The sequence below is a fragment of the Phascolarctos cinereus genome, unplaced genomic scaffold, assembly GCF_003287225.1.
Source record: "Phascolarctos cinereus isolate Bilbo 61053 unplaced genomic scaffold, phaCin_HiC Scaffold_5;HRSCAF=322, whole genome shotgun sequence".
Classification (NCBI taxonomy): domain Eukaryota; kingdom Metazoa; phylum Chordata; class Mammalia; order Diprotodontia; family Phascolarctidae; genus Phascolarctos; species Phascolarctos cinereus.
In genome coordinates this window covers 181984071-182009509 of record NW_027555958.1, presented here as the reverse complement: position 1 = coordinate 182009509, position 25439 = coordinate 181984071, and the positions used below count along the sequence as shown (strand labels likewise).

The window sequence follows — 25439 nt, the reverse complement described above, 5'->3', positions numbered from 1 at the left end:
TCACTTTGCATCAGTACATGTAAGTCTTTCCAGGTTTTTCTGAGAGCATCCCACTCATCATTTCTTATAGCAAAATAGTATTCCATCACAATATACAACAACGTTCAAACATTCCCTAATTGATGGAAAGCCCCGCAATTTCCAATTCTTTGCCACCACTGCCATAAATATTTTTGCTCATATAGGTTCCTTTCCTCTTTGTTTTTTATCTCTTTGGGATACAAACCTAGTAGTGGTATTGCTTGGTCAACGAATATGCATGGTTTTATAGTCCTTTGGGCATAGTTCCAAATTGCTCTCCTACAGAATGGTTGAATCAGTATACAACTTCACCAAAAGTTCATTTAGTGCCTCGGTTTTCCCATGTCCCCTCCAACATTTGTTATTTTTTTTCCTGCCATATTAGCCAATTTGATAGGTGTGGGGTAGTAGCTCAGAGTTGTTTTAATTTGAATTTCTTTAATCAATAGTGATTTAGAGCATTTTATTATATGGCTATAGATAATTTTGATTACTTTGTCCGAAAACTGCCTGCTCATATTCTTTGACCATTTATCAATTGAGGAATGGCTCATTTAAAAAAAAATAAATCTGACTCAGTTCTCTATATATTTGAGAAATGAAGTCTTTATCAGATAAACTTCTTGTAAACATTTTTTCAGTTATGATTACTGTATATCTCCCTCTACCTTATTTCTGTTTATCCTACTTTCTCTCTTTTCACCCTATCCATCCTCAAAAGTGCTTTGCTTCTGTCTTTTACTTATCCCAGTCTGACCTCTTTTCTATTCTACCCCCTACCCTCTGCTCTTATCCCATTTCCCCTCCTACTTTCCTGTATGGTAAGATAGATTTCTGTACTTAACTGAGTGTGCATGTTATTCCCCATTTGAGCCAATTCTGATGAGAGTAAGGTTCACTTGCTGCCCTCCACCTCTTCCTATCCTTCCCTCCTTGTTAAAGCTCTTTCTCTCCTCTTTTATGTGACATAATATACTCTATTCTTTCTTTCCCCTTCTTCCAAGGCTTTCCTGTTTCTCACTCCTTAATTTTATTTTTTTTTAGGGTAATCATCCCATCACATTCAACTTACACCTGTGCCCTCTATCTATATATACTGCTTCTAACTGTCCTAATAATAAGAAAGTTTTTAGGATTACAAGTATTATTTTCCTATGTAGGAATGTAATACAACAGTTTAACCTTATTGAAATCCTTACAATTTTTCTTTCCTGTTTACCATTTTATGCTTCTTTTGAGTTTTGCATTTGAAAGTCAAAATTTCTATTCAGCTCTGGCCTTTTCATTAGGAATGTTTGAAAGTCCTCTATTTCACACAACGTCCATTTTTTCCCCTCTGAAGGATTATACTCAGTTTTGCTAGATAGATGACTCTTGGCTATAACCCTAGCTCCTTTGCCTTCTGGAATATCATATTTCAATCCCTTTACTCCTTTAATGTAGAAACTGCAAAATCTGGCATTATTCTGACTGTGGCTCCACGATATTTGATGGTTGGTTGCTTTCAATACTATTTCCTCCTTGACCTGGGAGTTCTGGAATTTGGCTACGATATTCCTGGGAATTTTCATTTTGGAATCTCTTTTAGGAGGTGATCAGTGGATTTTTTCAATTTCTATTTTACTCTCTGGTTCCACAATATGAGGGTGGTTTTCCTTGATAATTTCTTGAAAGATGATGTCTAGGCTCTTTTTTTAATCATGGCTTTCAGGCAGTCCAATAATTATTAAATTATCTCTCCTGGATCTATTTTCTAGGTCAGTTGTTTTTCCAAGGAGATATTTTACATTTTCTTCTATTTTTTCATTCTTTTGATTTTATTTGTTTCTTGATGTCTCATAAAGTCATTAGCTCCTACTCACCCAATTCTAATATTTACAGAATTATTTTTTCAGTGAATTTTTGTGCTGCTTTTCCATTCTACTTTTTGAGGTGTTCTTTTCTTCAAGTACATTTTTGGGGGGCTAGGCAATGGGGTTAAGTGACTTGCCCAGGGTCACACAGATAGTAAATGTCAAGTGTCTGAGGCCAGATTTGAACTCAACTACTCCTGATTCCAGGGCCGGTGCTCTCTCCACTGTGCCACCTAGCTGCCCCCTCTTCAGTACTTTTTTGCACCTCTTTTTCCATTTGGCCAATTCTGCTTTGCAAGGCAGTCTTCTCATTAGATTTTGGTACTTTTTTCACTGTTTGGCCTATTTTACTTTTCAAGGCATTATTTTCTTCAGTATTTTTTAATGCCTCCTTTGCCAAGCTGTTGACTCTTTTTGCATGCTCATTTTTCTTTTTCTCACTCTTGTTTCTCTTCTCAATTTTTCTTCTACCTCTTTTAATTGACTCCTAAAACCCTTTCTGGGCTCTTCCATGGCCTGAGACCAATTCATATTTTTCTCTGAAGCTTTGGATGTGGTAGTTTTGCCTTTGTTGTCTTCTTCTGAGTGTGTTTTGATCTTCCTTGTCACCCAAGTATTTTTCTACAGGCAGAAACTTTTTCTGTTGTTTGCTCATTTTTTCAGCCTATTTCTTTACTTTTAACCATAAGCTGAAATGGGGCTATGCTTCTAGGGTGGAGAACATACTGTTCCAAGCTTCAGGGTTTTTGTGTAGCTGTTTTCAGGATAATTCTAGGGACCTGTAAGTTTTTATTTTTTCCAAGATGGTATGATCTAAGGTGAACTGTGTTTACTACTCTCCTGGCCTGTGGTCTGGTCTCTGATTGACCACAAGCACTCTTTTCTGCTCTGAAACTGTGACCAGGGTCTCTACTCTCTTGTGACCACAAACTCTGATGTGTTAGTGCTCCCTCTCTCCCTGAGACTGCCAACTAGGACTGCAACCCAGATCTGGGTATGGGCAATGTAACAGAGTGCTGCCCCCAGTGCCAACACTCCTATAATCATCTCCTTCTGACCAATTGTGTCTGACCCACTTACTATCTGTGGGTCAGGAGCTCTGGAAGAAGCCACTGCCCCTGCTGCTGATTCAGTCTCTCCTAAGACCTGCTCCTGGTTTGGTGGGCCTGGTCTGTGCTGGGGTGGCCTGCACTGAATTACACTCCACTCTTACCTCTGTGCAACAGATCTTTTCTGCCGACCTTGTAAGTTGTCTTAGGTTGGAAAATTGTTTCCATCCTTGTGGGTTCTGTTGCTCCAGAATTTGTTTCGAGGCATTATTTAAAGGTATTTGGAAGGGAATTTGGGGGAACTCAGGTGAGTCTCTGACCTTTCCCTGCCATCTTGGCTCCACCCCCAGTCCAAGTTATTTCAAAGCAGAAAATCTTCGAATAATTCTTACACTGCCAAAGTAATTTCCTTGGCTGATGGTGGTATTATTATATAGATAACTTGAAGTATAGTTTTAAAAGAGAATATATTTTAAAAAATTTTATTTGAATTATCTAGAATAATTCAATAGGTTATTTTTTCAGTTTTAAAACTCCATAGGTCCATTGATATACCACAATGTATATTGTTTAGTTGGCCTTATTTGGGCCAGCCCCAAGCTAGAGAGGGAAGAGTACTGGATTTGGAATTAGAGGGCCTGAGTTTGAATTCTTATTCTACTATTTATTGACTCTATGACACTGGGAAAATCTTTATAACCTCTCTATACCTCATTTTCCTTATCTCTAAGATGAGGTGACTGGACTAGGGTCCCTTCTTCTAGCTCTAAATCCAATAATCTCCTTTTTTTTGCGTGTGGTAAAATCTCAATTGCCAGAGATTAGATTTCCTTAAATTGAGATAAACATGCACTATAAGCCTGTCTACCAAACTATAAGCCTGTCTACCAAACTATAACTTCTATATATAGAAAAAAATCTGATATAACTATATAATGTGATATAAAGTATTATCCTATTGCCTTGAACTAGAATAAAAAAATTTCTAAGTCCTTGATTTTTCACATTCCATGAATTCAAAATGGTAACACTACATTTCATGACTATGAACTACTTTGTATACATTGTAAATGTTTTATTTCAACAAATTTTGTGATGGAGTGTTTTTTACACTATTGTCATTTCCCAATGCATTCTTACTTGTCCCTCTCCCCCTGGCCAATAACCCAAAGCAAACACCTAAGCAAAACCCACCCAACAAAGCAATGTTATCTGATAATGTTTGCAGCATTCCATACTCACTGTTTCCCAATTCTCTACTGAAAGGCTGAAAGTGTGTTTTGTTACGTTTTCTGAGATGAAGAATGGTCATTACAATTAATCTGAATTTTGTTGCTTTTTAGTGTTGTTTTCATTTACATTCCTGTAATCATTATACATATTATATTCCCAGTGATACTTTCTTTGCTCTGCATCAGTTCATTACTCTTTCTATATTTCTATTAATTCCCCAATTGATGGAAACCTATTTTTTTCACTACCAGAATACACAGAAGTTCTCCTACGAATATCTTCATATACATGAGGTTATATGCCCAATAGTGAGATCACGCGATTAAATGTCTAACAGATAAGTGACTTGTAGAATTCCAAAATATTTCCCAGAAGAGTTGAACCAGTTCACAAATCTACTGACAGTGGATTTAATTTGCTTATCTTCACAAAGCCACTCCAATATTGACTATTTCTGTGTTTTATATCATCCTTGCCAAATTGAGGAGTACGAAGTAAAAACCTCAGAATTGTTCCTATCTTAATTTTATTATTAGTAACATGAAGCATTTTTCATATGGTTGCTGATCATTTACATTTATCATTTAAAAAACTGTACATGTGTTTTGATCACTTAATAGCTCTTGGTCTTAAATAGTTCTAATTATACATACGAGCCATTTATCTGATACAGATTTTTTTCCTCACTTAGCAGTTTTTCTTGCTATTCTAGGGTTGCACAGTGATCTAGCAAAAGCCTTTTAATTTTATATAACTGAATTGTTCTCTTTTGTTTTCTATAGTCTCATTTCTGTCCAATTTTTTTTATGAATTCTCCCCCAAACACAGAGCTGAACAGTCCCTTCCTCTATTCTCTTTATTTTTTTTAATTGATGTTTTTAATGATGACAGTCTTTGTCTAGGCCACTTATCCATTTGAAATTAGTTGTGACATACCGTGGAAGACGCTAGATGAAATGTATTTTTAGCCAAACTCCTCTCCCATGTTCCCAGTAGTTCTTGTGAAATGGGATGTCCTTCCCTCAGTAATTCATGTTCTTCAGTTTACTGAACATGGGGTTATTGTGTTTGCTTCTGGGTCTTGCTAATCTGGCTTATTCTACTGATCTACTTTTCTAGTTTATTTAAACAGTATCAAATAATTTTTATCTTTATAACAGAGGATGAAATCTTGTAATGCTAGGCCCCCTTCACTTTTCATTATTTTTTTTATATCCTGTTGAGGATATAAAACTCAAAGGTTTTACACCTTTTGTTTCAACTATAGCAGATCTTGTGTGAATTTTTAATACAGTCTTGACTATTTGTAATTGGGATAATTCTCAGGCTACTTACCAGTGCTGTTCGAAGTTCTGCTAGCAATTCTGTAAAACTTTGGTTTTTGTTTGGCTCTGAATCTTGAACTACTTGAGACGGGAAACTACTTTTATTCAGTTGTTCTCTAATTTAATTTGAAAATACATAATTTTAACATTTTTTTAAAAACCACTACTGTTTCATTCTTAGACAAAGTTTTTTATTTAGTAAGAAAATTATGAATAGTGAAAAACTCAAAAAAGAATCTCAGTTCAGAACTAATAAGACATAAACTAACATTAAGATATTAAGTCAATTTCACCTTTTAAGGGGAATGTCTTGACCTTTATGTTTTTAAAATTACTAGAAAGCTTTTTATATACTATTGTAAATATTATCTGTGTAGGTAGAATTTACTTTAATAAGATCTCCATTATTAACTAGCCCTTTGTCTCAGTTATACTGTGAGAATATACTGGTACTAATCTAGACATACATACATATTTATGGAATGAAAGAAAAAGAAATTATCCTGGATTCCAAAAAAACCAGAAAGGATTAAAAATAATATAGTCTACATTTTGTTTTTATAAGATACATATAATAAATAATCTGCTAACAAGGCTTTGTTTTTAAAAAGAAACACCCAAGTGACATCCTGGGTTTCTTAAAGATTCAGTTCTATATAGTCTACTGTTTATGTTCATATTGCTGTAGAATGACTAATATTCATGAGATGAATACATCAACAAATTATATGAATTGTAATATATTAAAGTACCTCATGAAACATAAGATTAAATTAAGTAAATTTAAATATTAAACTTCTTATTGTATTTTGATTCTTTTAAAACTCATATTTCATGTATTTTACAATGGTTTATATGGTTTATAATGGCAAATCTCAGTTAATCAGAATGCCCAATTTATCAGAATGTTCTATTCCCCTAGTTTTAAATTCTGAATTTTAGCCAGTTTACTTTCAAAAGACTGAGATGGCTAACATTAAAAAATGATAAGACAGGACACAAAAATAAAATGAAATAGCATCCATCTAAAAGAATAAAAAGATTGGCTATTCTCCACCATTAGAATTAAGCAGATCCTAACACTATGGCAATAAAGATAGCCCTAATTTTGGAGCAGTTTAGGGTAACTGATAAAGAGATTGAGTTAAAGGGCTATATCATATTTACTCAAATGTTTCCACTATGATATCTTTTTTTTTTCTTTCCCTATTTTGAAAAGTAAATGTGACTAAAAATTCTGCTCTGTCTCCCATTAGCTCATGAAGGGCTGATGTGGACTAGTAAGAATAGCTGAAGAGGTGAATGACTGCTGAATGAATAAAGAAAAGTACTTTAATACTGATCTTACCAGGCCTCTAGAGAATTCATAACCTTCTAGGCTTCCAGAAATATTGGTCCCAGGGGCTTCTAGAGTTTCTTTGTCAAAAGAGGGAAGCTTTTACCCTATAAATTCCTCTAACTGCCCTTCCAAATATTAATTGATATAGGTTGGGGAAACTTATGTGAATATTGGATAACTAATGTATTTACTGGTCATGGATACTGATGCTGAGAGGCAGTGTTGCTATTTAGGTGGATATGTAATTACAAATAACAATTTTTGACGAGCACTCACGTCTAGAAGTAAGATGGTGCTTTGGATGCTAGCATATATCTGCTTCTTTGCCTTTGCTCAAAAGGTTAAAGTTGAGATGAACTGATAATCTCAAAGAAATTACAACCCAAAATATTAATTCAAAATATGAGAAGCAGATTACATGTGGAAGGGTAGGGACGGACTGAGTAAATAATTAAAACTCTTTGTCCTACTTAAAGTTAAGCGTTAAGAGGCCAACCTTGATGAGAACATGTTTCTATCCATCCAGCCAAGACGTTAGACTAAGTGTGAAAATCTCTGATCATTTTAAGACGTCTCTAAAAGGTACCGGAGGAAGTGAAATGATACCAGACAGGAAGTGTGTTTCAATTGGCTGAGGAAACTTAGTAATACCTTTGGAACTAATAAAAAATGAGGGAGACAGAATTGGAGAGTTTCCAGAAAGTAGATATAGAAGAGAGTATTCCAGCTAAACACATGAGAAGGCACAGCTCTTGGCAATGTCTGAGCTGGGATCTAAGGATAGGTGAGACGGCTGATTCATGTTCTCTACAAAAAGCTCCTAAGAAAACTGTAATTATATTATACTTAAGGGGAACATCTTGAAGATTCTAGCAAAAGGCCTTTTAGGAGCCAAGTTACCCCTCTTTGCTACATGTGTTTTCTAGGCTTGGGAACACTTTCTCCCTCACCTCTATACATACTTGTGGGAGAACATGTCACAGATAAGGAGACATTTTATACCAAGTGTATCCACTATATCAACTATACCAACACAGACATTATCCCTTTCAAAAAGCTAATTAAGTCTGACTAAATTGATAAGTAATGGTTTTTAGAAATTAATCAAGAAATCATTTCAGGATTAATAACATTCTCAGGAATTAGTGCAAACTCAAATATTAACATGCTATACTAAAACAATAGAGCGCTAAACTTTAAAATACTACAGGCAAAATGAATTAAGCATTAATATTTAGAAAACAGCTTTATTTAGCATTAAACGGATTAGTAAAATTCTAAAAGGAGTCTAAGAATTTATGAAATACTTACTTTAAGGAAGCCAATTCAGTCAATAAGCACTGATTTTCTTTAAATAGTCTTTCTTCATTTTTCTTATTTTGTACTTGAAGCTCTTTAACTTGTTTATATAATCTTTCATTTTCCTTTTTAAAGAAATAAAAAATTATATGTTGCTTAAAATCCAACTGCAATGACAGAGGCTATATATCACAAAAAATTTTTTTTAAACTTAAAGGTCTTTTCTATTTTATTAATAGTGATTGTGCCACTCTTTGAATAAACATAAACATATATTTTAAAATCTTAGTATCTAGTGAACCACATGTTAAAATTTTGGAACCTGGAGTTTTGCTTTTTAATTGGAACTGTGATTTCACTGGTACAGGAGAACACTCTAGTAAGGAATGCACATCAGCATCTTCTCTGCAATGTATAGTCTTAGAGAGTAAGCTGGGGCAGTAAGAAGTTAAATGACTTGCCTAGTATCACAAGCCAGCCTTTGTCAAATTGAACTTAAGTCCTGCTGACTGAGACTGGCTCTCTATTCCCTATGTCAAACTGCCTCAAATAATGGAGATTCACTTCTCTCAAATCAAGAAAAAGTACAGCTAAGTCTGAAGAGAAGTTCTACAACTGTCTAAAGGGTGTCTTAAGGAGATGATTCATTTACCACTATTCAGTTTTCCCATTTTGTTATTTGAAAAATGTTTGAATATGCCATTTATGAGATTTTGTGTGTAAATGTAAAATAAGAGAAAATGAAACAAAGTGGTTAATGATAATTGATTGAGCTTCTCAATGTTGCTCTGTGTTTATAGGCCACTATGAGTGAAGATTTGTATATCTGGTTCAAAAGATGATGATGGTGATTCACATTTATATATCTCTGAATTTGACAAAGCAATATCTACACACCAGCCCTTAGAGGTAATTCAAGAATTATCTCCACTTCATAGATAGGATGATTGAAAACTTCACAGGGGAGGCTCAGAGGGCTTAAGTTGGTTACAAAGGCATCTGAAGTGGGATTCAAATTCAAAGTTCGTGACTTCAAGTCATTCTTTCTATTAATCCATGCTGCCTCTGTCATCATAAATGTCAGGGCTTAAAGGGTGTCACAGAATAATCATCTAGTACAATCCTCCTTCATTTTATGGATAAGGAAACTGAAGCCCAATGACCTTATATGACTTGAATGATCTCTCAGAATTAAAGGGACAGCTAGAACTTGAGTCCCAGTCTTCAGATTCGAGTCTAATGCTTTTTCCCATTATACTACACTTTAGTTTAGCAGAATGTTTTAGTGATTTTAATAATAGTCTGTATACAAAAACCAGCATTTGTTCACAGTAGAAAGCTAATTGGAAATAATCCAGAACTGAAAGCTCTAATGAAAGTAAAATTATTAGCATTTAAAGCAAAAGAGTTCTTGGACTCATGAACTTCAAAGGAAGATGAGTTAGAGACTGACACCATATTTTTATCTCAACCAGAAGAGAAAATCAAAGAGCTGGGGATAAGAGTACCCAGGACAAATCCAAATCTGATTTCTTCCCCCCAATCATGTTTTCTGTTGATAGCCTGAAAGAAGAAAAATCATAGCTGGAGGACCATTTCTGGAAGCTCAGTCAAGGAATAAAAACTTGCAAGATAGTAATTAGGCTTAATACGAAGATCTGACTAATACTTCTGAAGTTAAAGAACTGTGTCACAGAGTTTTTCTTAAATCAAGTTTAAGTCTTGGTTCCCTCACTTACTAGCTTTGTGACCTTGGGAAAAATTAAGATTACTTCCCTGGCTCACTGTTTTCTTATTTGCAAATGAGGAAATTAGGCTAGAGGATGTTTAAAGTACCTTCCAGCTTTAAAGTTCAGAGTCTTAGTTACAGGTAAGATTTGTGATACAAGTAAAGAGGGAAAGAACAAGGCTATGAATGGGTATCAGAAGTGGCAGCAGGCATTGAGTGAGCCTAGTATGTTACAAGTAGGAAATACAGAATACATAAATGCCTAAGAATTATATTTCTTTGATCTTCAAATTGTATTTTCTCTTAATGTTATGTAACAGTAATTAGAATTTAATAAATATTACTAATCTAACTTTAATAATTATGGTTTTATATAGTAAAAGCCCAGTTGGCCTCATCATGTGCTAAATGCCTAGAGAAGAGCATTTAAACAATAAGTCTATGTGACTATATTACCATCTACCTCAAGGCACAGTGCCCAAGCAGAATTCACTAGCTTAGGGGTATATCCATATAGTTAATCCATTTCTGTTGCAGTAAAGATTATAGTCACCATGGGACAAATGTTATTATAGAGGTATTACTGTACAGGCATTACTATGTGACTTAGCATCTCTGGCAGGTTTCATGCATAGCAAGGGGGAAGAATAGAGGAAAAGATAAGGAATGAGAGAATGCAAGAAGAAAAAAAAGAAAAAAAACATCTGGAAGTGGCAGAATGTCAATCATCAGATGACTAAGTGGCCATTTAGTTGCACAAAATGATTTAATTGATTAAAATCATGTTTCATTGCAAAAACTCAAGCATTAAACAACGTCCTTCTGAAAGTACTTTAGAAAGCTACAATGTCTCCTTCCCACAATAGTTTCTAAGAAACATTTAAAAATGATTTATAATGGAGTCATTGAGGCCATTCAAACTTTTGCAAAGTAACATACACATATTTTAAGATACTTCATTTTAACAAAAAGTGAGAAGAGAAATCTACCATTATAAGAATTGCCATACTTGCTGATATCCTTGAAGAAGGGTCTCCTGTTCTTGGATTTCTTTCTGGATTTGCTTTAATTTTTCTTCAGAGATGGGCCCAGCTGTTTCTCCAGTGTTAAACCATTTTAGCTTTTTGTTTGTCTCTTCAAAGCTATTCAACTTTGAAAAAAAGCACAAAACCTGTTAAATTTGGGGGAGATGACTGAAAAGGAAAAGAGAAATGGAGAAAAAGTATAATAATCTTGCACTGGCCTTTACGTTATTTGTATTATCTTACCACACTGGGATTTTGCCATAATTAAGACAATAATACATTGTCTTATGCCACTTTATGAAATTAACTCTAAAATGTTATATATGTCCTTAAGTGGAATCTCTTTATAACTCAGTTCTCCCCTAACTTGTATGACTTTTTTTTGGAAGAGTACACTTATTCATTGATTCAATCAATAAATGTATACTTAAACATCTACTATGTTTAAGGCACTCGGCTATAATTTGTTCAGTAAGCTTTTGTAATGATGTCTAGCAAAAAGCAGCTAGGTGGCACAGTGGATAGAGCGCTGGGCCTGGAGTCAGAAAGACCTCGAGTACAAAACCAGGCTCAGGCATCTGCTAGCTGTGTGACTCTGTGCAAGTCACTTAACTCTGCTTCAGTTTCCTCACCTGTAAAATGAGCTGGAGAAAAGAAATGGCAAAACACTTTCAGTATCTTTGCCAACAGAACCCCAAATGGGGTCAGAAGAGTTGGACACGACTGATATGATTGCATAACAACAATAAAAAGCAAAGTTCTGACTTTACAAGACAATACTTGGAGTCTAGGTCATTAAACCATGTTACTGATAAGATGATGTTATATCAAAGCATTTCTGGCAATTCTAATACTCTGTTAGGGTTATAGAAGGCAGCTTGAATTTACAGAGCACTTTAAGGATTACAAAGTGCCTCATATGTATTATCTCAACAATTCTGCAATGTAGGTACATTTCTCCCATTTTAAAGATGAGAAGACCAAGGCATAAAGAGTTTAAGTGACTTGCCTAGGGTTACCATGCTACTAAATTACTGAGGCTAGATTTTAACTTAGGTCTTCCTGATTGCAAGTCCAGTGCCCTAACTGGCATATATTGTGCCCTAACAGAAATATATCTACATATACACCCATATATGTGTGTGCATATGTATATATATATATGTTAAAATATTTATTATTAGGTATTAGATTTCCCTGAATAACTTTTACACTTTCTATATAAAGTTTTTAAAATGAAAATGGGTACAGAAAAATATATTAAGATTTTATAGAAGATAGGAGAAAATCAGTTAACCTTACACTATTCAGACTGTATAAAGGATTCCCATTAAACCTTCCCTAAACCCCACTCCAATTATTGGGGGTTACTCTGGCAATCCAAATTAAAATGCACTATCACTGGCCTGAATGAAGAGTCCTTACTGTGTATATTCATTAATGAAATGGTTTCTGACTAAATAAATAACTGATTTTTAGGCCCTAAGGTACCTTGGGCTCCCTACCTCATGTGGAAACCAATTCCACTGAATTGTAAAATAACAAAATCAATCAGACTAGTTTGTCAGACTTGAAAGCCAGTCATAAAGGAGACAGAAATTATGTTTTCTAGTTAATGAGGATTAATTCTACTACCAACAAGTTGGATACCATCAAAGCTGAGCCAATTTGGACTCTCTAACAAGGGGAAGTTCCTTAGGATATTCATCCAAGTTTTATGTGGAAAACTTACTATATATCAAGCAATAATAATCAGAAAAGGACAAGGACAGACACAGAAGGGAGTATATTGCGTAAACTGACAGGGAAAAAATAGGCCAATTGCTATAACACCTTGGCTTGAAGTATATAATTATCTTGATTCACTCTAAAAAGTTCCTTTTCCTGTTGTTTCTTTATTTCTTCCATCTTATTTTCAAGTTCTTTCTCTTTCTCTGAGAAGGTGGCTTTAATTTGTTCAATTATGGCTTGAGCTCCACTCCACTTTTCTTCTGCCTCTTGAACCCTTTTTAGCCAATACAGTTCTCTCTCTTGGTTTCCCACAGGGCATAGGATGGAATCCTATTTAGAAAAAAAATAATTTTGCTATGGTAGATTTACATGGTTTGAATACAAATATGAGCATAAAACAACAACAATGAATAATTTTTCACTTTAAAACAAATGCTAAATCATAACTGTTTCTCAGTCACTCTTGACATTTATTCTATTTTAATATTTTTTTAAGAACGCAAAAGTATCATGACTTACATCCTGACACAGTACTTGGGAGTCTACTTCTGGAGGAACTTGATGCTGAGGGTCATTAGCAAGTGATTTATTAGGAGTGGCTAGGCAACTTTCAGTTTTGGTCACTTGTTTACCTGCAGCTCCAGATCTTATTAATTTTGTTGCAAATAAATTTCCTAAATTTTGCAAAAGAAAAAGAAAAGCACTTAGTCACATTGTTATAGCATAACAAGTATAAGGAACCAAGGATAAAAATATCTTCTCACTGCTAATTAATAAGACTTTAATACAGGTTGAACCTGGTGACACAGGTTAAATGTTTTAAGCACTGATGTCATGCGTACTTGGCTTTTTTTTTTTGGCTGGGGTGGGGGGGATCCATATTTCAAAATCTCCGATGTTTCAACAAATTCTAATTCTCTAAACAGATTGAACTAATTTTTGAAATACATGGTTTCCAGAGATATGATTTCACTTGAACATTATAAACAAAAAAACAAGACACCAAGTGGATGGACTACGAAAGTGAGGACAGATTAAACAATTAATATGTACATCGATCTCTATCAGTTCTTACTCCAATGCCTCATCATGGTGTGGAGGTGACCCTGGTTCACAAATATTGTGCCAGCAAAGCTCAAGCTTGCTGGAAAGGCCTGAGATATTGTTCCAAAAGTAGACTTGAGGCTACTTTTGTGGTACCATCTTTTCTAAAGTAGAAGAAGCTCACTGCCAGTGGAGTGGACAATTGGTGATAAATTCTTTGTCCGTGGCAACCAATGAAACAAAGAAAAATACAAAATTACCTGGAATCACACAATTTTTAGACTATCTATAAACTTTAACTTGGTCATTGACACTATAAATACAAGATCCTTATCCAATGATTAAGAAGTGGACTTACTAGACAGCTAAATGGTGTAGTGGATAGAGGATTTGGATTCAGGAAGACCCGAGTTCAAATTTTACCTAATTTGCTAGCTATAAAACTTCAGGTGAGTCACTTATCTCTCTACGCTTCAATTTCCTCATGTGTAAAATGGGGATAAAAAAAGTACTTACCTCACAGGGTTGTAGTGAGGATTAAATGAGAAAACACGAAAAGTGCTTTTCAAACTTTAAAGTGCTACATAAAAGTTAACTATTATTACCACTAGTATTGGAGGAATTGAATCGTGTCGGTCTAAATATTCTTATTCTAAACAAAACTAGAAGGCAGTTTTAATTAAACACAAATATGGCTCATAGTTTTGCCTAGATGGTTTTAGTATGCAGCCAAAGGTAACAAAAAAACAAAACAAAACATTTCATGGGATATCTGGTTATCTCATATTGCAGTGATCATGATAACAACTTGCAAAAAAACCCCAATTTAATAATTTCAATTTATGTTCCAGCTTCTCTCAGAAAAGATGAAACAGTAGAGAAATTTTATGAGGACCTCGACAAGACTTCCAAATTAAATGAACATATGCTATGACATTCTGGGACTTCAATGCAAAGACAGGAATAGATGAGGACAATGAAAAATATGTCGGAAAATACGAATCAGTGTAAATAAAATGAGAGGCCCAAGTCTTGTTGAATAAATGAATGAACTGCAGCCTCATACCTTTATGTCATGAATACTTTCTTCAACAGAAGGGAAGGGTGGGAAAGGGAATAAGCAGTTGTTAAGTGCCTACTATGGGCCAGGCACTGAGCAAAGGACTTTATAAATATCATCTCATTTGATCTGCACAAGTCTGGGAGGTAGGGACTACTATTATCTCCATTCTACAGATGAGGAAAGTGAGGCAAACAGAGATTAAGTGTCTTGCCCAGGGTCACACAGCTAGTAAGTATCTGAAGCCGAATCTGAACTCGGGAAGATGAGATGCCTCTTATTTCTGACTCCTTCTCTTTATTAACATACCCCTCCTGCTAGTTTGGGCCCTTATCACCTCTCATCTATACCACTGCAACTGGTCTCTCTGTCTCAATTCTCTCCTCCCCAGAGTATCTCTACAGAACTACCAAAAGGATTTCTGTAAAATGCAGATCTGACCATATCATTACGGGACTCAATGAAGTCCAGTGGCTCCATGTTGCTTGTAGGATAAAATACAAACTCCTCTGGTAAGCTTTTAAAGCCCCTCATTACTTGGCCTCAAACAACCTTTCCAGTCTCATTAGACATCACTCTCCTTTCTGCGCTCTGTGATCCCAGGCAAATCAGCCTTTGTGCCGTCCCTTACAACACAGGAGAGGTGCCTCATCTCAGGTCTTGCACTCAGTCCTCTCGTATCCCTCTGAGAATCCCTTACAGCTTTCAAGACTCAGCTCAAGCTCTCCCTTCTACATGAAGCCTTCCTGACTCCCAATTTCCATTGCCTCCTCCTTCCAAAACAACCTTGTATTTTATTACGTACTTGTTTAATGTGTATATTGTCTCTCCTGATAGAAATGTAAGCTCTTTGTGGATAAGCACTGTTTTATTTTTGTCTTAGTAGTGCAGCACAACCAAAAAACATGTCGGAAAATACAGAACAGTGTAAATTAAGTGAGAGAAGCCCGAGTCTTGTTGAATAAACTGCAACCTATAATAATAATGAACATAATGATAAACTCAGCATTGTAGTGCCTTGTATGGTGTCTGGCACAAGCAGGCATTTAATAAATGCTTACTGGTTGATTTAATTTAGTACACAATTATAAGAAATATGAACTAAATAGAAAAGGGTTCTTTTTGTACTTTGAGCTGTGACAGAAGTCTGAAAGTACAAATTATTAAAGTATCATAACTAATTACCTTTTTGCCTGATTTTATATGGAGGGGATTTGGATTTTAAGTTTTCCTTTTTCATAATGTCCTTTGATGTTTTCTTTTCAACAGTAGAAAAAGCTTTTAATGGTGAATATGATTTTCCATATCCTGAGCTGCTCACAGATGCATAGGGTCCACTCTGTGATTTTCTCTTAAGTAAAGGAGGTGTACTTCTTGTCTTCTTGGATGTTGCCTGTTTATTGATAACAGGACTGACAGCATCCTCTCCGGAGCTCAGCTGAGGTAATTGAGATCTGATGGCCTGTACAGAATAAGAATTTGAGAGGAGCACAGATTACTTAAGTATTTGGAATTTAACTACAGGAGTAAATAAAGTAAAAACATGGGTAAGTTACAATGATCATTTAAAGATTCGTTTTTAAGAGAAGATGACCAGGGAAGGACAACAAAGGGCTCTCTGTGTACCTTACTGAATCTTTTACATTCTGACCCATATCTACAAAATCAGCACATTAAAATCTTTCATAGAAAACATTACCTTCACTGACCAAACAACATGAATAGTGTGCAGAAAGTGGGGCAGACTTATCTTTAACCCAACTAAACGCCTTTTCTCCCCTTGTTCAATCTATTTATTGATACACCTATGAAATGTTTTTTTCATATATTTCTGCAAACCTTGACAGGAGTGGACAAGTCATGATGGGAACATAATTTTTCATACTTTATAAAATCTAAATCAGTGTCCACAGCAGAAAAGATGCAAAACAGGAGCAAAAACAGGGTTTGGGTTTTACAAATATAGAATAAGAATGACTATTAAATCCAATTCTGTTTACCAGTCAAATTTTATGTCCAATTTATATTTTTTGGCACACAGTAAGCAGTACTATAGTGACAGCCATACTACGCATTAGAAAATTCTGCTAAACTCTAATACAAGGGACCTATTTTTTAGCTCAACAAGCTTATTTTCTAAAAAATTCATTATCTGTTACAGGTAAAGACTGGTGGTTCTTTACATCTTTCAATGAAGTGTTATCAGCTATTTCTACAGGATCAGAGGATTTCAGAACTGGAAAGGACATCAGAAGCTATTTAAGCCAAAACATTCATTTTACAGATAAGGGAACTAGGTTAAAACTAGAGGTACTGGATGGCCTGTCTAACATCACACATATCACAGAGGCAATCAGCAGCAGAGCTGGGATGCAAATCCAGTCTTTCTGTCTCCACAGTCAGTGTTTTTTACAGGACAACAAGTATTGCAATTAAGATAATATGTATTACTTGTAACACCTATAATTTATCTGATTAAAAATTTTAGTAATCTGAAATAATACTTACTTGATTAATTTTACTATCATGAACTAAGGGTGAAGAATCTTGGGACAGTTTTTTTCTTAAAAGATCAAGGTGCATTTTATCTAGATGTTCTTCAGTAGGAGTCACTCTTGGTAAACTACTTTCACTAATTTTGTTTGTAGTCTTTTGCAAAAAAATATTCTTCTCATTCTTTTCAAAAACCTGATCCAAATGTTGCTGCTGTGGCTGCTCATGAGACATTACAGGAGGTTGTTTCTTAAGAGGTAGAGGACTAACAAATTCAGTTGTCTTACTATCAATCGGTTTTTTCATGCTAAAAAACGATGCAGAGAACGCAGAAAATATTATTTTTTATTGATCTTCCAAGATTTGTTGACTCAAATCTTTTAACTTTATTACTTCTAAATATATTTATAGTGTATTTAGACACTATCATGTAATTGTGTTTATTCATTTGGTCTTTATATTCTTTCATTTAACAAACATTTTTTAAACCACCAGCTATGTATTAGGCACTACAGTATAAAGAAATATTTTTATTTTAATCTTTTTAACAATGACCAAAGCTAACAAGATTTATATAATTTTTATATAAGAAAACATACACATATCCTACAACCATACTATATAGTTTCCTTCCTTCAAAATTCAAGATTCAAGTAGATAATTGTATCAAATAGAACAAGAAATCATGATTTTTTTTTATTGTGACATTACTTTCTCCTGGTTCATTGCCTGTCTACTCACTCCCTGTTAGTCTCCTTTACTCATTATTATTCATACCATGGTCTCTAACTGAATATTCCACTATGTCCTGTCCTGGGCCCTCTTCTCTTCTCTATACTCTTCTCTCTCAGTAACTCATTAGATCCCATGGGTTTAACTACCATCTCTAAGTAGATATGTAGTTCCAGTCTCCCCTCTAAGCTTCATTCTGTATCACCAACTGCTGATTCGACATTTCCAGCTGTATGTCATGGAGATAATAAGCTTAATGTGTCTAAAACTGAACTTCCTCCTTGCCATTAATACCTCCCCTCTTCAAAACTTCCCTATTTCAGTTAAAGGTACCACCATCCTTCCAGTCCATGGCTCATAATCCCAACATCATGTCTGACCCCTCACCCCACAGAATCAGTTAGGCACCAAATTTTGCCCTTTCTACCTTTACAACATCTCTTGCATCTGGCCCCTTCTTTCCACTCGACACAACTACTTTTTAGTTCAGACCTTCATGACCTCTTTCCTAGATGACTGCAACTTCTTATTGGTCTTCATGTCTCAAGTCACTCAACACTCCAATTTATTCTAGACCACACTGCCAAAGTAACTTTAAGTGTAGAACTGACCATGTCACTCCCCTACTTAACCAACCTTAGTGGCTTCCTATTACCTCTAGAATAGAATATAATTTCCACTGTTTAACTTTTAAAGCCCTATACAATCTGGCCCCAACCTACTTTTCCAGACAAATTGGACATTACTCCCCTCTTACACATTGAAACTCAATTAAAATGGCCTTTTCTTTGTTCCTCACTCATAATATTCTATATTTTATATCTCTGCCCGTGCAGTGGCCATTCCACATGCATGGAATGTACCACCCTAGTATCTAGCCCTCAGATAGTCTCTCTCTTCAATTAAGATGCAGTCAAGGCACCATTTGTGTCATGAAGCCTTTACTGATCTCCCCAACTGCTAGCACCCTCCCCCGCAAACTACCTTGTATTTAACTACTTTGTGTTTCTTTATATTTTTATTTCTTAACTTTATGCTACATATTCTTATATTTGCGTGTACATTTATTAATGCTATGCTCTACATAGTTTTATATGTACTTGTTATCTCCTCCATTAGAATACAAACTCCTCATGAATAGGAATTGTTTTTTTCTTAGTCCTTGTTTCCTGTGTGCCTAGCCTAGTGCAGGGCACACAGCAGAAATTTAATAAACATTTGTTGACTGATAGATCAAAATTACAGCAGTTACAAAAAAATTAAGTTTATCACAATATATGACAGCATTCTACTCTAAAAAAATATACTATAGTTTTGAACCAAATTATTTCTATATTTCAAAAAGCTTTAACCCAATATGACACTGAAGTGAGTAGTCAAAATTTAAAATATAGGGTAAATAACATTTAGAAAATATTCAGAAATTTGGTCATAAATCATACACTTTATGGATATCCCAATTAAATATACTAGTACTGATTCTTGACCTGATTTAGGCAATTAATAACTAGGCAAAATTCCTAATTACCAGAAATTTTGATACTTATCCAAAAGGATCAATCCCAGGAAATCAGAGCACATAAAAATCTAACTGATTTTGAACTTGATAATACTAGTATAAAACAATAATAAGTAAACAGAAATATTTTTGAATCAGAGTAAATTGTTTTAAAATTATCCATGGCCTCTATTTAAAAAATTGAACATATACAAAGAAATAGCTACCTGACAGGCTGACCACTAAAACAGTTGCCATGTAATGAGTCCATTCTAATAGGCTTCATCAACTCCTCTACAGTATGCAGGGCTAGGAGAATAAAAGAATTATATGAATTGCTAAAAATAAAAATCAGTTCTAAGAGAAAATTAGAATCAAAATTACATTTTCTTCAAATGGTTTGTCAGCATAATATAAACAATATCCTTCAACTACAGAGAGGGATGTCTTTCTATACCATAAACAGGGCCTTCTTTGACTATAAATGAAAGCCAGTTCTGTATACTGACCCAAATATATACTGACCCTCTATAGGTGTTGCTGTTAAGTGGTTTTTCCATCATGTCTGACTCTCTGTGACCCCCATTTAGGGTTTGCTATTTCCTTCTCCAGCTCATTTTACAGATGAGGTACTGAGAAAAAGAGGTTAAGTGACTTGCCCAGGGTCACACAACTAAGTAAATATCTTAGGCCAGATTTCAACTCAGGAAGATGAGTCTTCCTGACTCCAGGCCCAGTGCTCTATCCACTACACCACCCAGCTGCTCTATATCATAGGTTAAAAATATGTAAAAGATGTAATTTCATTAAATCAATAAAATGTTTTAAACATTTAAATTTTCTTATTGTTCAAGATGTATTTTGGGAAATTGAAATTTTACCCTATTGATGGTTGTAACTTTAGCTAAATCTATGATGCTTAGTAGTGTTTTTGAGTTAATCCTTTAAATGAGGATAGACACAATAAAAGACACACGTGTTACTATTAATACAGTGAATTATATGTAAGTTACATTAAACATCATCCAAAAGTATCCTATAACAACAAAGAGCTCCTACTGCTTAAGGCTATATTTCTATATCCTGGGAACATAAGTAAGAGCATTTCTATCGGTGGTTGCTGTTTTACCAAACAAAGCAATAATCATGTCACAGTTATGAGCATTTTACCAGATTCAGGAGTAGAGATGTTTTTTGAGCACTCATCCGTTTCCTGAAGAACATCCTGCACTAAGCTCTTGCTACTCTCAATTTTGGGTTCATCTGTGTCTCCCAAAGACTGATCAATATGATGATAGGCCTGATGCAGTGCTTCCAGGTCACTGCTGCTTTGTCCATAAGACATACCTGGTGGAAATGTAATTTTGATTATAATTTCTCTAGAAATTTATTATAAACAGAATATCATTACCCGATATCTGTTGGTAGTTCAATAAAGACATGTTATTAAGTTTCGTACAGGTCTACTTCAAAGGGGTAGGTGATAACTTTATGGAGTTTCTGAATGTTACTTTCAATTCAGTTGAAGAAGCATTTATTAAATCTAAAATGCACCAATAAAAATCCAAAATATATCACAGTGTATGAGACGATTCACTCTTAAAATTTTCTAGGCACTGGTGATACAAATATAAAAATGAAAATAGTCCCTCTCATAAGGAGTTTACTTTCTATTGCAGGAGCTTATATATCTCATAAGCAGGGATATGTAAATACAAAATATATACAAAATAAATACAAAGTAATTTAGAGCAGGAAATGCTAATAGGTGGGAGATCAGTTAGTCAAGTCCACAAGAATCTGTCAAGGATTAACTATGTGCTAGGCTTTGGGATAAGTAGTAGGGATACTGTTGTTCTCTTCATGACCCCATTTGGGGTTTTCTTGGCAAAGATAGTGATTTTTCATTTCTTTTTTCCAGCTCATTTTACAGATGAGGAACTGAGGCAAAACAGGATTAAGTGACTTGCCCAGAGTCACACAGGTGGCAGTAAGTGTCTGAAGTCAGATTTGAACTCAGGAAGATGAGTCTGGTTGGTCTCAGCATTCTATCCGCTGCGTCACCTAGGTGCTCCCAAAGCCTACAGCATCTATTATTCCCGGGAGGTCTCCCATCCAAGTACTAATCAGGCCCATCCCTGCTTAGATTTCAGAGATCAGAGGAGACTGGGCATGTTCAAAGTAGTATGGCTGTCAACACTAGGGATACAAAGAAAGGCAAAAATGTAGTTCCTGCCCTCAAATTTTAATTGTCCCTACAAGCTCACATTTTAATGGGGGAAGAAAACATGCAAAAAAAATGCAGATACAAAAAATATACAGAGTAGATGGAAAGCAATCTTGGAGAGGAAGGCATTAGTAGGGAACGGCAGGTGGGGGGAGGAGGGTGCGACAAGATCAGAAAAGTCCTCCTGCAGAAAGTGGGATTTGAGTTGAGTCCTGAAGGAAACCAAGGAAGCTGAAGAGCTGAAGGGAAAGAACATTCTAAGCAGAGGGGATGGCAGAGAACAGGCAAAGGTGTCAGGACTCTTGGGGGAATCTTGTGTGAGGAATAAGAAGGCTTCTGTAACTGAATTGTAGTGTACACAGAGGAGGGTAAAAAGTAAGAAGACTGGCAAGGTAAGAAGGGGCCAGGTTATTAACTTTAAAAGCCAAAGAGAAGATTTTCTATTTGATCCTTCAGGGGAATAGAGAGCCAGTGGAATTTATGGAATAGGGAGGTGATATGTGTGGTCAGACCTGCGTTTTAGGAAGATCAGTTTGATAGTTGAGTAGAGAATGGATTAGAGCAGGGAGAGACTTGAGGCAGGGACACCAATAAGAATACTATGTCAATAGTCTTGTGAGGTGAGGAGGAGGGCCCATATCAGACTGCCAGCTATGTGAGTAAAGAGAACAGAACATATACAAGAGATGCTGTAAAGACAGAAATGACAAGACTTGGTAACAGACCAGATATGTGAGATGAGTGTTAATGTGACATTGAGTATGACACCCAGGTTTCAAGCCGGATAACTGGGAAGATGATGGTGCCCTTAATAATAACAGAGAAATAAGGAAGAAGAGAGGGTTTGGAAGGAAAGCTAATGAGTTCTATTTTGGACAGATTTTGTTTGAGATGTCTATCTAGTTCAAGATGTCCAACAGGAAGATGGTGATGGAACACTGGAGCTCAGGAGAGTTTAGGACTGGATTTATATATATCTGGGAATTATATGCATAGAGATATCATTAAACCAATGGAAGCTGAAAAGATGACCAAGGAAAACAGTACAAAGGGAAAGAGGGCCCTGAACAGTCTTGGAAGACACCCATGGTTCATCAATGAGACCTGCAGCCAAAGAGAGAGAGGAGAAAAACCGGAAGAGAGTAAAGTCATGAAAACCTAGAGAGAAAAGACTATCTAGGATGAGAGGGTGATCAATAGTGTGAAAAGCTGCAGAGAACAAAGGTCAAGAAAACACCATCAGAAATGGCAAATAAGAGGTTACTGTTAACTTTGGAGAGAGCAGTTTCAGTTGAATGCTGCAATCAGAATCCAAGAAAGGCTTCCTGCAGGAAGTAGCAGGTGATGTGAGTTTTGATTAGAGCCAGGAATTTTAAGAGGTAGAAGAGAGGAAGGAGTATGCTCTAGGCCTATGCAAAGGAAAAGGGGCAGGAAACAAAATTTTTTGGAAAATAAGGTAGGTGGTATGTGTGTTTAAACACTACTCTTAAGCTTATCAGCTACAATAAAGGTCATTCTTGGCTCACAAATAAAATACAGATAGTTTTTTTCTAGTGGTACATGGGTAAATGTTGGAAGATGTAGGGCAGAAGCGCTAAAAAAAATGTGGACATGGAGAGACTGCCTGAAGTGGAATTAGTATAAATAGTAAAAGACAGAGAGTAGAAGAAATAAAACAAATATAGCCTTCCAGACTAAGGGAAGAAAACAGGCACCAGAGAAGAGATTTGGGATCACACAGTTCTCCATGATTACCAACAAATGGCACTATTAGCCCTTGACAGCCTGGTTGCTGTCCAGAGCAGCCTTGAGTGAGAAGAAACTATCCTAAGTCAGAGATTTGTACTTCATGTAATACTTATCATAGGGATCTTAAGGTCAAAGATGGGACCTTGAGTTCATCTAGGCTAACCACCTTATTTTATGGATGAAGAAACTGCAGCCCACAGAGATTAAGTCACTTGCTTAAAGTCACACCGATAAATCAGCAGCAGGAGTGATTCAAACTCAGTTCCCATGACTCCATGTTCAGTGCTCACAGTTTCATATTAAATTTAAAATACATATTTCAAAAGGGCTTCTCTGTCTTCTAATATAAATGTTAAATCTTAGGAGCAAGCTCCCACAGTAGAGTAGAAATACTGGATTTACATCATATGGGTTCAAATCCTGGACTGGTGACCTACAGTGTGACCTTGGGAAATGTCACCTCCTTGGACCTCAGTTTCCTCTGGGCCTCAGACATCTGTAAAGGGGGGATTACATTAGATGGAGCTCTAAGGTTCTTCCAATCTTTGAATTTGTTACCTTAGGAATGTAGCCCATCTTATAGATAGCCAATATACATTGCTGGTAAACATACTAACCTTTCTATAGCAAGTAGAGAGAGAACAAATAAATGTACTGGCATGACTCTTACTACATGATAGAATGTTGGTAGTAGTGTTGATGATAATAGAAATAATAACAACAAAATAATAATAGTAACAGCTGACATTTATATAGTGTTTTAAGATTTATAAAACATTCACTTTAAGTATATTAACTCATTCAATTCTCAAAATAATCTAAGGAGATATTATCCCCATTTCACAGAGAAAATATTGAAAGTCAGAGAGGTGAAGTGATTTGTCCAAAAGTCATACCAGTAGAAAGTTCTGGAATCAAGAGCTGAACCCAGGTGTGTCCTGACTCCAAACCCAGTGTTCTCTCCACCATAACATGCTGCCTCATATATCCTGTAAACATTGGCCAAACCCTTATGCAGAGGCCTGACTTAATGTGTTCTTATTGTGAAAAGAACTAAAGTCAGCAATTAGTTTCTGCAGCCACACATAACCTTAGGCAAAAGGCAACAGGCCTAAATTTCAAAGATAGTACTACCATGAATCTATTCTAGCTCAAGCATCACCATCTACCATAAGGTCATTTCTGATCCTTGCAGCTCTTGGCAGTCTCTCTTTATTGAAATAATTGTGTGTGTGTGTGTGTGTGTGTGTGTTGTGTGTGTATATATAATATTCTCTTGATATTTACTTAGCTGTACACATGTAGCAGCAAGACTACTTTTCCCTTTTATCGCCAGGGTCATGCACATAGTAGGTGCTTAGTAAATGCTTGTTGATGAGAGCTGATGGAATATGTAGCATTTTTGGACATGGCTAATATGGAAATGCTTCGTTTTCTTCAGGGATAGAAGAGGAGGGAGAGAAAAAAATGCTTGATAATTGAAAAAAACTAAAAATAAACATTTGTTGAATTGAATCTAGCCAAGCTGTTACATCAGATGAAAAAAATATGCTGAGGCCATGTGTATAAAGGTAAATATCACACAATCTCCCTTATGAGAGTATTTTCCTTTATCTTTCAACAGTCTTCCTTCTCTCAAGAGGGAAACGAGAAAGTTGAGGGGAGTGCTGTTTTTAGCTTTGAACTAAATGGTCACTTTCAAACTAATGGCCTTTTCACCAAACTCTTCCTTCTTCCTAACTTCTCTACTGCTGTTAAGGGTACTACCATCCTTCTCAATCACCCAGGCTCACAATCTAGGCATCACCTTAAACTCCTCATTCTCTCACCCTCCATGTCAGATCAGTGGTCAAGTTCTTTTGTTTCTATCTCTTGTGTTTGCCCCCCTTCTTTTATTTGGAACTACTACCACCCTGATGAAGGGCCTCATCACCTGTAGCACAGACTATTGCAAAAGCTTGCTGGTTGGTCTCCTCGCCTCAGGTTTCTTCACACTCCAGTCCAGCCTCCATTCAGCTGAATCAATATCAAA

The 25439-nt window shown here is 35.7% G+C and overlaps 1 protein-coding gene across 3 annotated transcripts in view; it reads right to left on the bottom strand.

Moving 5' to 3' along the window:
* CEP162 (centrosomal protein 162) overlaps positions 1–25439 on the bottom strand; it is a 106594-nt gene that overhangs the window by 38184 nt on the left and 42971 nt on the right. For all 3 annotated transcript variants that reach the window (XM_020969919.2, XM_020969920.2, XM_020969921.2), the window contains exons 10-18: positions 20602–20778; positions 19659–19740; positions 17217–17508; positions 15894–16170; positions 13124–13278; positions 12707–12934; positions 10858–10998; positions 8132–8244; positions 5492–5597 (exon numbers count right to left, since the gene is read on the bottom strand). In XM_020969919.2, the coding sequence (XP_020825578.1) occupies positions 5492–5597; positions 8132–8244; positions 10858–10998; positions 12707–12934; positions 13124–13278; positions 15894–16170; positions 17217–17508; positions 19659–19740; positions 20602–20778 (1571 nt within the window). The remainder of the gene's footprint in view (positions 1–5491; positions 5598–8131; positions 8245–10857; positions 10999–12706; positions 12935–13123; positions 13279–15893; positions 16171–17216; positions 17509–19658; positions 19741–20601; positions 20779–25439) is intronic.